The following is a 12,766-nucleotide window of genomic DNA, read 5'->3' on the forward strand; positions in this document are numbered from 1 at the left end:
TATCAATTCTCTTTTCTTCTAGAAAGGAATGTAAAGCAATTATTATTTATATAAAAAGTGCGTGAGATGCTCTATTACAAAAATGTAAACATCAGAAGGTTTAGAAGAGCTTTAGAAGAACAGGGTGACATATTTCTTTGATTTTTTCCTCTTTCAGTGCATGGTGTGAGTTAAAGCTCCATGCTGTGCTATAGATTTTCTTTGTTCCTGGATTGATGCTGGGGTTTCCTAGCAAGTTTGGATTAGCTAGCACTGACCTCCAGAGCTTCAGGCTGTGGTGTTTTTGAGGGTCCCCAGGATGGGGTGAGAGATAAGAATCCATGGATTGAGAATCCATGTTCTCAGAAGGCTGATTTATTATTTTATGATATTATATGGTATTAAAGAATGCTATACTAAAAAAAGAGAAGGATACAGACAGAAGGCTTTACAAGAATGAAAATGAAAGCTTGTGACTCCTCAGAGCCTCGACACAGCTGATGGTGATTGGTCATTGAGTAAAAACAATTCACATGTTTGGATAAACAATCTCCAGGCCACATTCCAGAGCAGCAAACACAGGAGAACCTGAGGCTTCTCATCTTCCCAGGAGAAGAAATCCTGGTGAAGGGATTTTTCAGAAAATATGACAGTGAACATCAGGCATCTGCCACAGCATCCTCTCCCCCCTCACAGCAGGCACTTCTGGAGTGCAGTGACCATCAGGTCACTGCATCTGTCACTGTTGTCCCAGAGTCCTTCAAAGTTCTGTAACTGATGAGAAGGTTGTGCTCTTTATCAGTTACACTCTCCTGTGACAATTCAGAAAACCCTGCCATCAGTTATTTCTTTTACCATTCCTTCACCTTCTTTCTGGCCACCTTTGTAGATTACTTGATTTTACTCGTGTCTTCTGCTAAGTAAACCAGCCTGCAACTACTTTTTCCCTATTTGTCCCTGTATTCCTATAAGAAATACTATGCATGGTATTTCTGATGCTGTTATGTAGGTCACCTTGGCTTTCTGTGGTATTGCTAGGACTGCACTGCTGGCCTTGCAAATTGAACTCCCCTCAAGGTCCTGAGTGCTCCTTTCAATTCCCTGAAATTTCAGTTCCACCCTGGTTACATGCTGTTTCCTCTTTTCCAGCACTGTGGTGGGTTGACCCTGGCTGCACACCAGGTCTGTCACTCCCCTCCTCAGCTGGAAGGGTGAGAGAAAATGCACTGAAAGGTTCATGAGTTGAGAAAAGCTGAGGGAGAGATCACCCAGCAGTTGCTGTCAAGGTGCCTGGAGCATCTCCTGCCCCTCCTTCCTCACTGACCTGGGTGTCAGCAGGGCTCAGTCTCTCCCATCTTCTCATTCCTCTCTCCAGCTACTATTTCAGTTGTCCAGGTTTTTTTTCCAGTTTTAAAAGTCTGTTATCCCAGAGGTACTCACACATCCCTGCTGTGCCCAGCCTTGGCCAAGCACAGACCCATCCTGGAGCTGCCTGCTGCTGGCTCTGATGCCCATGGAGAAGATTCTCAGAGGAGCCACCCTTGCAGCTCCCTCTGCTACCAAAACCTGGCCCCAAATCCCAGCACAAAGACACAGCATTCTGTTGGTTCCTCACATAATTTCAATTAATTGCTGCATTGCTCTCTCTGAGCACCTTCTCATCTCACCCAGCAGCAGAACCAATCTCAGCCATGCTCTCCCTCACCCTACTGTGCTCCTGCAGCTGCCTAATCACCAGCCATTAGCCCTGACATGTTCTCTGAGGAGCCTCCTGCTTTCCAGCAGAGCCTTGTCTTGTTTCAGGACCCATTTCTCCTTTTCTCAGTGACACTGGGGCTGGAGAGAGCCCCCAGCACAAACCTGCTGAGCACGAGCTGCTGCCTCGCCAGGCAGGAGGCACACAAAACACTTGGCTTGAGCTCCCTGTTAAAGAGAAAAGGAGGAGTGGGAAGAAATGGGGAGGGTACAGGTTTGGAACAGGTGTTTGCAGTGTGAGCTGTGCCTTGCCAGAATTATTGATGGGCTCAGAGGTGAGGCAGGTGATGGTGGAGGAGACTGCACCCAGGGGTTGGGACTCAGCTCATCAGAGCTGCTCCTGTTCTGCCTTTGAATTTTAAGGAGATGGAGCTGCAAAGTTATGGGAATAAATTACATGGGACTCCATTTTCTTCATGCTGGAAAAAGGGCCATTCTTTATTCACATTATTCATTTTTATACAGATTTACAGACTTCCTGTGGGACTCCAATTGGTCAGGGGTTTTCTTGCCAGTGACCTTTATTGATAAGTAACAAGTTGTTATTCTGTGTTGATTGGTCACTCAAACTCTCTGTGTCTACATGCAGGGAAGTTGGTTGTGAAAGATAGCTTTCATTTTTCTGTCTAACTGTGTAAAAACAGTTCATGCAGGTGCAAGTTATTTTTTTTACCCAGGAATAGCCTGTAATATATAATATATAATATTATATATATATATTATATTCTATATTCTATATTCTATATAATATATAATATATAATATATATATTGTATTCCCTGTATAGACTTCTAATTCTGAAAATGTTAATTTACTCATGGAATAAGGGAGAGTTTTGTATGGAAAAACGCAAAGTTAAATACTGAGAATGAAAAAATATTCATTTTCCTTTATGGACAAAGGGAAAAAAAGGGAAAAAATAAAAAGAGAAAAGTTATTTCTACCATGAAATAAAAAAAAAAAGACAGAATTGGTTTTTTTTCAAAAACAGGAGTTAAAAAAACTGCCTGCTTTTTAACCCCAGTCAAGCAAGGTCAGTGAGACAGAAGCCTTTGACATAAATCATGTAATAAATTTGTATTACTGTGGTGCCCAAGCTGAGGTCCAGAGTTGCAAAATTTGTGTAAAGGTTTTGAAAGAAATAATCTGGGCAAGTTTTCAGCAAGCCTTAAAATCCAGGGAACTGAAGAGGACTGGCAAAAATCTGGTGTTTCTCCAGATTCTTACATTAAAAATAGTAATCATAGGCTTGACCTCTTAAGCAAAATAAAAAAGCAGCTGGAACACTGTTGAGTCAAAGCAGGATAATCTGAGAACTGCACCCAACACAGGTTTATAGAAAATTAATCTTGTCACAATAACTAAGATTTTTACAAGTTGATTGATGCTGCCCAGTGAGAATTCTTGCCCTCAGTACTTTAATACCATTATAGTTTGGTAGAGTCAGGCTGATTAAATCATTCCCCTTCCAGTGTGGGTAGCATAACTTACTGCCTGCACACAATCACTTTGTTAATTCCTGTTTGAGCCCCTCTTATGTTAATTTGTGATAGATTAATTATGTCCTTTTGTGTGGAGGAAGAGAACATAGGATTAGAAAGCATCTCCTGAGTCATTCCATGTACTCCTGTTCCTCAAATGTGACTTACAGTCACATTTCCTAAATTCATCCTCCTCACTATTAAATTTTTCAGGTTTTCTTGCCCCAGCCATTCCTGGTAAAAGACATCTCACTTCTCTGATGATTACAAACCATCTGTTATGCATTGAAAATTGAACCACGTTGTCTTTGTTCTAATAAAAATCACAATGCCAAAGCAGAGTATTTAATCTGTATTTAAGGACTTTAGACAAAAATAATTTGTATTGATTTACCCTTCTTTGCCAGTAAACTCAATGATTCACTGTTTTTATTAGACTCTGGGTTTTTTGAAATTAAAAGAATGGAAACATAGGTACACAGAGATGATGTGGTGCTGAATCAGTCTTGTTAAAATAAAATGTGTTATCAGGTCATTTTAACCAGTGCCTGTTGCCTCACTTCATTATTCTTCATGTTAAATCTGAGACTTTCACAGAGTGTGTATTTCCAGTGAAATTTTTCTCTTGTTTGTAAATGAAACACAAGATGAGGTGAGTATTTTAGTGAGGTGAGTATTTTCTGGTTATTTTAATGACCAGAAACAGAAGAAATCCTCTATAGAAAATTTTAAATTGCCTAAGTGTGAGAGCTGCAAATATCTCATCCAACAGCCTTACTTACCTTTTTTTATTATCTGATAGGAGTATGGGATAATTAAAAACATCAAAGAAAGATGTTCAGGAGGTGTTAAATCAGTTAACAGGCATGCTTAGTCTTTCAGATGCTTATGGTAAGAATTCATCCAGCTTGAGATTGTTCTTGGCAGCCTGCTTTTTTAAATGGGGGAAGATCCATAGGTTGCCCACCCACAAGTGGCCAGCTGTGATCTGGAACATCAGGAGTGTCTGATACCCCATGGAGGCCATTCCATTCTCAGTGTTCATCTCCCAAAACTGAGCCAACCATCTACAGTCTGGGTGTTCAAAATACTGCACAAGTCCCCAGGGATGGATTTTATGTCTCTGGTGTGATTGTGGTATTTGGTTCCAAATTCTTCAGGAAAATTCTAAATCCACATTTTCTGTGTTAAACACTTTTACATCAACCAATTGTCTTTTATTTGCAGTTTTCACTCCTGGCTGCCCTTCCCCTTGTAACATGCTTCTGGTTTTGTTGCTTTTTTCCTGCAGATGCTTTCGTTGGAGGGGTGATTGGCCTCATTTTTGCTTATATTTGCTACAGACAGCACTACCCCCCTTTGGGCAATACAGCCTGTCACAAATCTTATGTCAGCCTGCTGGATCAGAACTCAGTGAAGAAAGAAGAGAGACCCACAGCAGACAATGCTACTGGGCTGCCTCTGGAGGGAATAACTGAAGGTCCCGTATGACTTTGAGAAATGTGCAGAATGAACTTTTAGCCTTCTCACATTTCCTCCAAACTGGTCTCTTAACAGTGGTTCTTAATGTACATTTTTTTCTTTTGCTTCTTTCCTTTTTATAAAGGGAATTTAAATATTTTATTTTGAACGCCATGGTACCATCATACTTTTAAGGCTAAATTTTCAGTTCGTACTGATTTGCTGAATTATCTGTTTTCAGTCTACTGCAAGCAGGTAGAACTACTCAAGGGAAGGGGAAAGAACATTATTAAACAGAATTTCGTGTGGAGAATGGTTAAAAGAGTAATTTTGAGCTGTGGTTGAGCACATACTAGATCTGGAAACAGATTTTCTGAAGTACTGGGTATCTTCTACAAAGTTCTGGTCATCTTCAGCACTCATTGATTTCGGTGGGTGGCAAGTGCACAGAGCACTTTTCATCAGGTGTTCAACATCTGTGATTTGATAATTTAGGGCATCATCCTTATGTTTATCTTGCTGCCTTCTGACATTAACAAAAATCACCACGTGCTGGTGGAACTTTCTATTAATTGTCAAGTTTTGCCAAGGTTGTTCTGAGCTACTAATGACTGAGAAGTTGAAAGGTGTGGCTGGTGAAGTGCTTGTGAGAGCCAAGCCTTGGGCATTAGTAGCTCCACAGGATGATTCTCACTTTCAAGAAGCTCCATGCTGTTAAAATTGCCAACTAAGAACAACATACAGGATGGATTAGAAACTTGGTATTGCACCATCAGCAATTTTTGAGAACTCTTGCAGTGTTTACCTTCAAAACAAATTGGAAAGCAAAGAACACCCATTTCATTTAACAAGCTGAAGTCTTTCAAACAGGTGTTTAAAACCCCCTAAGACTGGGAGGATAAAGAAACACAAAGTTTTCTGTGGATCTCAGTGTGCCATGCTCATGCTTGTGTAGTGACTCACTGCAGCATTGGTGACCTGAGGAAATGCAAAGATTCTCATTTGTGACTTTGGGCGCACAACCACGAATGCTTGCGGTGGTTTCCAGCACTGTAACATGTCCAGAGGAAGGCTGGAGACAGTTCTCCACCAATCCCATCCCACATTTTCAGCTCACCATGCTCTTGGGCATGGTGCTTGCCAAGGTTGGTACCTGAATTGGAACTGACCTGAATCAAACCACTGTTGGTATGGAGAAGGGTGACAAGTGTGTGACCGGAGTTAATTTATTATCAGTAGGATTCTGTCTGTTAGGAATGCACTATGCAGTATACATCACATTCCTGTGAGATGATGTACCTTTGGATGGCAGAATGTCAGATTCCAGGTTTTTTCTCCTTAGGTATCCTGTGAAAAATGCAGGCAAAATATTCCGGACCACACCCTGGCAGTTGAACATTCCTTGGAGCAATCAAGATAATGTTGATCAACGACCACAATTACGGTGCTTCAGACTGGAGGAGACTGCTGCCATGATTATAATTTCTGTGTTCCTGTTGGAATATGCATCAGCCTCGTAGACATTTTGTGATTCAAACAGCTCAATGTCTTTATGTAAGGCTTGTCATTTACTTTCCTCAAAGCAAAGCTTTGTAGATTTAATTTTTTTTTTTTTTGAGAAGAGCTGCTTCCTGATTGGCAACACTTGAATTTTTATAAAAAGCAAGTAAATTAGGGTCCCCTAAAAAATAAACCTAATAACTGTGTACAAGAGGATGCAACGTTGCTGTGTGTAAATTTATATGATATTTGGAAATGGCTATAAATAGGAAGTGGCATTGAGGAACAGAAGGGTAACAGGAGTGAACCCAGGAGGTTCTACAGAAATCAGAAAAAAGCAAAGCTGGTACAGTTTAACTGAGCCAGAGGGAGGATGTTTCACTTACAGAATTCTGAGCTCTACAGCAGAGGCAGTTGAACTTAGCTGTGGTTATCCTGGTGAATATACAGTAATTCACAATACCAGCATCAGCAAAGCAAAATTACTTGGCATTTGCACTGGATTTGAGAGAACACTCCTCTGGTGTGGTTGAGATCTTATTCTAGAAATCCACAGAGTTCAATGGAGGTCTAATCTTCCTACAAAGTTTTTAAACCATCCTACAGAATTCTGTAACAAATATAGTTTTCTATTACTTCATGTGGGAGGATTACTGAGAGCCCCTGAGCCCAGGGTAAGGCTTAGCCATTAGCTCTTTCTTTCAGCAGGAACCCTAGTCTTCCAGGTTATATGCAAATGTGAAAAAAAGAATAAATCTTCAATCAAAATTAGAAGTTTAATACTGATGCATAGAGCATTTTGCATGTTTTTATATAGATTTGGCTTATTCTCAAAATGGAGTGGGGCATTCTAACTGTGCTGTACACATTCTCAGTATTTTTATGGCTTTTGGTACAGACAGGCTGTCTTTGGGAGGAGGAAAAGCTCTTCCAGCCCTCAAGTGAGTAGTGGCTAATAAAGGATTGGAACATGAAGTGTAATACAGCATAAAAACTGAGATTGCAGGAGGAATTGGTGACCTCAGAAAAGCAGTAAAGAATAACACATTTTAATGGGAGGAATTCAATCGAGAGTCATAAAGTAGACAATGTAAAAGGTTTGATTAAAATGTAATTAAAATTATGAAAGACTTAATGGAAGGAAACTTGTGGAGGGATCTGTAGGTGCCACAATCACCAGTGCAAAGTCAGCATAGGGAAGGCATTTTTGTGGATCAATGTATTTTAATCTCATGCTTTCTCAATGTGAAGGAAGTGTAATGTTGCAATGCACCAATAAAACAACACATGAATGTGGGTTTGTACATCTTTGTGTTATCTTTTTTTTGGGAAGAATATAATTTAGCAAGTTGTTCTCACTAATAAAACATGCAGAGCATCACACAAAAAAAAAAGCCCTAAAGAAACAGTGTTTGATAAAGAGTCATTACTGATGCTGTTAAAATGGAACAGCCTCCCTCCTCCAAGCAAATTAATGCTCTTCAGCTTTCCTCCAGGCAAAGCTACAGTGTAAGACTGCAAGGCTGAAATTCTGCAATTGTTACCCAACAAAACCCAACAGGTTCCTTCCCCTGGTCCCATTCCATATCCCAAATAACCCTGCAAGTGCCATATTTAATAACAAACGTGGTTAGGCTGGAACAGGAGGACAATATCAAAGCAAACACAGCAGGGATATCCTGAAACCATGAGACTGGCAACCAGCAAAATGTTCCCACAGTGGCTGAAATCTCAGGTACTGGGTTAGGAATAGAGCATTTGTGCTGATTCATTCAGGTTTTGTTGCTTTTTCTAATTTGGCCCTCTATCTTTTTTTTTTTCCCTGTGCATAGAACAAATTATCTCTATTCAATGAGAAAAGAGAACCTCATTTTCCTTCTTTCTATCCATGGCAAAAAATACTTGGCTGTGGATTGGGGGTTCAAAAAATCCCCAAACCTATGAAAAAGCCATATTTTTGATTTGTGGTCCTAAAATTCTAATGACTTTGGGAGAACTGCTCTGGATCACTGAGCAGATCACATCCTGTAGGTGGAATAAACCTTCACATGGGTTTTTTGTCTTAAAATTGCTAAGCAGGACCACGTTGTTGGACAGGCATAATCTGAAATCAAATTTCTTTTTACTCTAAGCCATCTTTGCAAGATAAACAGTCTCACCTGTACCAGAGTACACTCCATACTCATCTGATAAGCAGAATGCCTACGTTGCTGTCCTAAGAGGCTAAAATTGAACTAGAAGTTTCCAGTGGGATGCACCCAGTTTAATTCAGTTTATTATACAGAGAACTCCTGTTCTACAGGTGTGCAAATTACTCTCTGCTCAGGAACTTGCCCTGAACAGAGAAAAAACATTATCATTTTGCCAATAAATTAAAATTTGCTCAACATTTATTAAATTAAAATGAAAAGACTGGGTAGGTAACTCCAAATGCACTGAATTAACTGAGATTCTTTTTGCAGATGCTAGAGGATTTTTGCTGAAACTTGCAGAAATAACAAAAAAAAAAGCATTCAAACTGGTCCCAGATAACTATAATGAAAACATCTGAGTTGCAGCCAATGTATGCTGAATTTGGAGAAGTGCTCATTAGTATTTTCTGAAAAAAAACAACTTTCCAAAGGGAGAAGCAAGAGGCATTTGGGATAACCCACATTATATAATCTGAGTAGCAAGGTATGAATGGGGCGTGAAATAGAAAATCCTCTCTCAGTGCTTTGCCTGGGTGAAAACAGCAGAGTGATGCATTCAGCCAGTTCAGGAGGACTGCAGAAAGTCAAGCATGAAATACAACTGAAGCAGCTCCAGAAACCTTAAACCTTTGGACTGAGTCTCTTTGTTAGCTTGCCAAAAAAGCTCTTAATTTCACTGGCAGATTTGCAGCAGCCCTGCATTATTCTACTAGATTTTAATGTGGTCTGAAACAAGTTTATTCCTAGGGGTAGATGGAGCTGGGCACAAGGACACTCTGGTTTTTATAAGTGATTATCTATGCCTTGCTTTTATTTGGCCTCTTCACAGATGTAATTGTGCTTTTTAGTTCCAACCCACAGCACTGTGCTCTCTGAGCTCCTTTGGGTCCCTGGTCCTTTCCATCTGCAGAGCAGGTTCTCTCCTGGTGGTGAGAAGGGGAAGGCAGTTGATGGTGAGATGTGCACACCTTCTGGATGGTGTCTGTCTTCCTTCCTTTTCATCTTAATTAGATTTCCAAGTTTAATTAATGTACTTATATATGAGCAACATTCACCCACCAGACAGAGTGTAGCTCCAAAAAGGACCAGATGTCATTGCAGAATTGCCCAACTGAATCCAGACAAGCTCCAGCCAGAGAGCTCAGGTTGCCACTGTCCAATACACAGAATTTCTCACTTTTTAAGCCAAAGGGCATTTAAAGAATTTTAAGGGTTTTACAGCTCTTAGTTGTGGCATTTTCAGGGTCTCCTGTCATGGGGAGGAAATTATGAATCTGACTCCATGTTCTTAGAAGGCTAATTTATTATTTTATGATATTATATTTTATTAAGGAATGCTATACAAAAACTATACTAAAGAATAGAGAAAGGATACTTACAGAAGGCTTAAAAAGATAATAATTCAAAACTGGTGACCTTCTCCAGGTCCCAACACAGCTGGACTGTGGTTGGTAATTAGGTTAAAACAATTCACATGAAACCAATTAAACAACCACCTGTTGGATAAACAATCTCCAAACACATTCCAAAGCAGCAAAACACAGGAGAAGCAAATGAGATCATATTATTTTCCTTTTTCTCTGATGCTTCTCAGCTTCCCAGGAAAAGAATCCTGGGCAAGGATCTCATGGGATTTTTATTAATTGTTTTTGTGTGTATCAGGGTGATTAGGAGAAAGGAGTCCCCACTCTATTGAAGGTGATATTTACAAATCATTTATTGCTACTCAACAGTCTGTTGAAAAATATCTCCTGTACCAGGCTGAATACACAATTCTGTTGTGTTAGTCTGTATTCTGTTCACACCAGCCCTTATCAGCATGGCAGAGCATTTGTGTATACAAAACCCATTTCATCTTCATTCCCAGCCCAACAGGTTGAAGCCACAATGAAAGTTTCAGATGTGAGCTCCTGCTGAAATCAATATAACACAGTAAATAAGGAAGGGGAAAAGAACATTACAGCAATGTCACCACGTCACTCTAATCTGAGAGGTGTAAACTTGTCCAGAGAGTGAATGTGATGGGATTCATATCTGCAGCATTGTTCAACAAAGATAAAGCAGCTTCAACATCCTCTGTCACTGAGTGTGGCAAAGACTGGAGCTGGCTTCCTCAAACAAATCATTGCACAGGTAAAGGGAGAGATCATATTTCTGAGGCTTGTTTGGGAAACAGGAATTTCATTTCATAAAGGTTGGGAAATATTTTTAATTTCTTGTGTTAACAAAATTCATAATTTTAAGGACATGATAATGAAAGAAACATAATCTTTTGTTACATCTCAGTGTATAAAGACTTTTGCCAGCCTGTGGGAGAATGATTTCCACCCTTGCTCTTTTAAGGCTTCCAACCTTCTGATGTCAAGAAATGCCCAGAGTAAGAGAGTTATTCTTGAGTGGGTAAATTGCTCCTTCCTAATTTGCTCCTTTCCTAATTCCATTCTGGTCTGAGTAGCCTCCCTTGGAATTTCAGTGCAACACCTCTGCTTCTGTGAATTGTCCTGATGGGAAAGGGTCTCACTTTGATTTTTGACCAGTTTATTTTCAGCATCAGCTGAAGTCTCCTGGTTTTAAACACTGAAGGGAAACTCCTGTGCTGCTGCCCCCAAGAGGGGTGAGCACAGCTGATCTAAGTTTTCAGTTCAGGCTAATGGGGAACAAGGATTTTCACACAAAACCCCAGTTCCTGCAGCAACTTTTGGGTGAGAGCTGGCAGGGGAGGCACAGAGAGCTTGTGGATGGTGCAGGAAGAGATGATGGTACAGGAACTCATTATCAGTAAGTGGATTTACATTTTCCATGAAGTGATGAAAGCATCCTCTGCTGTATTTGGGGGTTCCCAAAGTAAATGGCAATAAATCAGTTGTGAGTGCATTCCAGCTGGGAATTTGTGAAGTTTAAGCACTGCAAGGTTTAGTATGGAGAAACTGTAGAGCAGCTTCTGTGCTAAAGGGGGAGCAGAAATATTGACCTTTTTTCTGTATGGTCCTTACTTTGACAGAGGTTTCTGCAGCAGGTGATAATGCAGAATTATCACCTAAGAAACTTTTTCAGCTTTTTTTCCCTTAAAATCAGTGTTTGTGTTCTCCTATCTGCCATTAAAAAGGGCTAGATTTTAACACAAGGTTTACTGGCTTATAACCAATCAATATTATTAATCTCTTCCATCCCTACTTTTATCAAGTGATTATACTCAAGAAGCCAACGGGGTTTTTGAACACATATTTATTTCATACTTCAGTATTTAATATTTACATTTCTCAGGAGTTAAAAAGAGCTGTAATGCAAATAAATACATGTTTAGCCATAATGCTGTCCTTGCAGAAATGAAGAGGAAAAGTTACACTAGTTCTTCTGCCATCTTTCTGTAACACTCCAGTGGGGAGAGCATGGTGAAATGAGTTTAATGGCACTGGTAATGGCTATGCAATAAGAAGCATTTACAAAGCAGTAAATGCAGCCATGAAGAGCAGTGCTTACAAGGTAAATCATAGCAGGAGTGCCTCGTTAGGCTGTGATAATGCACTAAATAGCCAGAGTCAGTGCAATAATTAATATTGCTGTTCAGAATGATGATCTGCAGCCCCCTCCAAACCTGGGGGGGTAAATCCTTCATGAGGGGCTGAGTTTGCTTTCCTCTGCTCTGCCTTTGCTGATATTCACCCAGCTACATCAGCATCATGAAGAATTTGCTCAAACACCAGAACTAACAGGTGCAATAGGATCTAAAACCATCCCCTGACGTGAATTTCAATGGCTTTGCTGAGAGAGAGGGGGACAAAAATATATTTTGTTGTCAGCTGAGGTACACTAAAAGCTTTTCTGTCACTTCCCTGTCCTGATGTATTTTCACTTAGCTTCAAAGTGAGACAAGAGGTGTAATTGAGTCTCTGGGTTTGTTAAAGGAATAAAGGTTAGGTCCAGAGGGGGCAGCTGATCACACAATGCTCAGGGGAGTAGAGAGAGATTCACAGCACTTCTCTCTTCTATCCCTGCCCCCAGTGTAGCATCACAGCCTGTATTTTATGGTCCAGTGGTGTGTTTTCAGGAAACACACCATGCTTTTCTTCAGGCTAAATTGTGTGTTTATGTTTTGGGTCATTTCTAAACCCTTGCATTAGTGCCCCCAGCAACTTCTGTGAGCTAGGGCTGTGACACAGGAAAAGTCTGAAAGCTGAGTTTTAAGGTGTGAGGTTTAAAGTGGTCTCTCAGTCTCTGCAGTGTGCAGTGATTGTTATTAAACAGTGATCCCCCAAGGTGATTATTTGAGAGAGAGGTTCTCCTGCAAGCCCTCACTATTTCAGTCAAATGATAGTTTCTTTTTTTGCTTTCAGCAGTGCAGGGCACACAGCTGAGCAGTTCAGGGTCTACCCAGAGCTGGCTCATGTGAGTGGGGTC

At 40.3% G+C, this 12,766-nt stretch overlaps 1 protein-coding gene across 1 annotated transcript in view; it reads left to right on the top strand.

The window, feature by feature from the left end:
• PLPP4 (phospholipid phosphatase 4) overlaps window positions 1-7,480 on the top strand; it is a 47,741-nt gene extending 40,261 nt beyond the window's left edge. Inside the window, exons 7-8 of the mRNA XM_059852108.1 lie at window positions 4,507-4,695; window positions 6,019-7,480. Of these exons, the coding sequence (XP_059708091.1) occupies window positions 4,507-4,695; window positions 6,019-6,029 (200 nt within the window). The 3' untranslated portion in view covers window positions 6,030-7,480. The remainder of the gene's footprint in view (window positions 1-4,506; window positions 4,696-6,018) is intronic.
• Window positions 7,481-12,766: the final 5,286 nt, after the last annotated feature.

This window comes from Haemorhous mexicanus, chromosome 7 (assembly GCF_027477595.1).
Source record: "Haemorhous mexicanus isolate bHaeMex1 chromosome 7, bHaeMex1.pri, whole genome shotgun sequence".
In the NCBI taxonomy this organism is placed as follows: Eukaryota; Metazoa; Chordata; class Aves; order Passeriformes; family Fringillidae; genus Haemorhous; species Haemorhous mexicanus.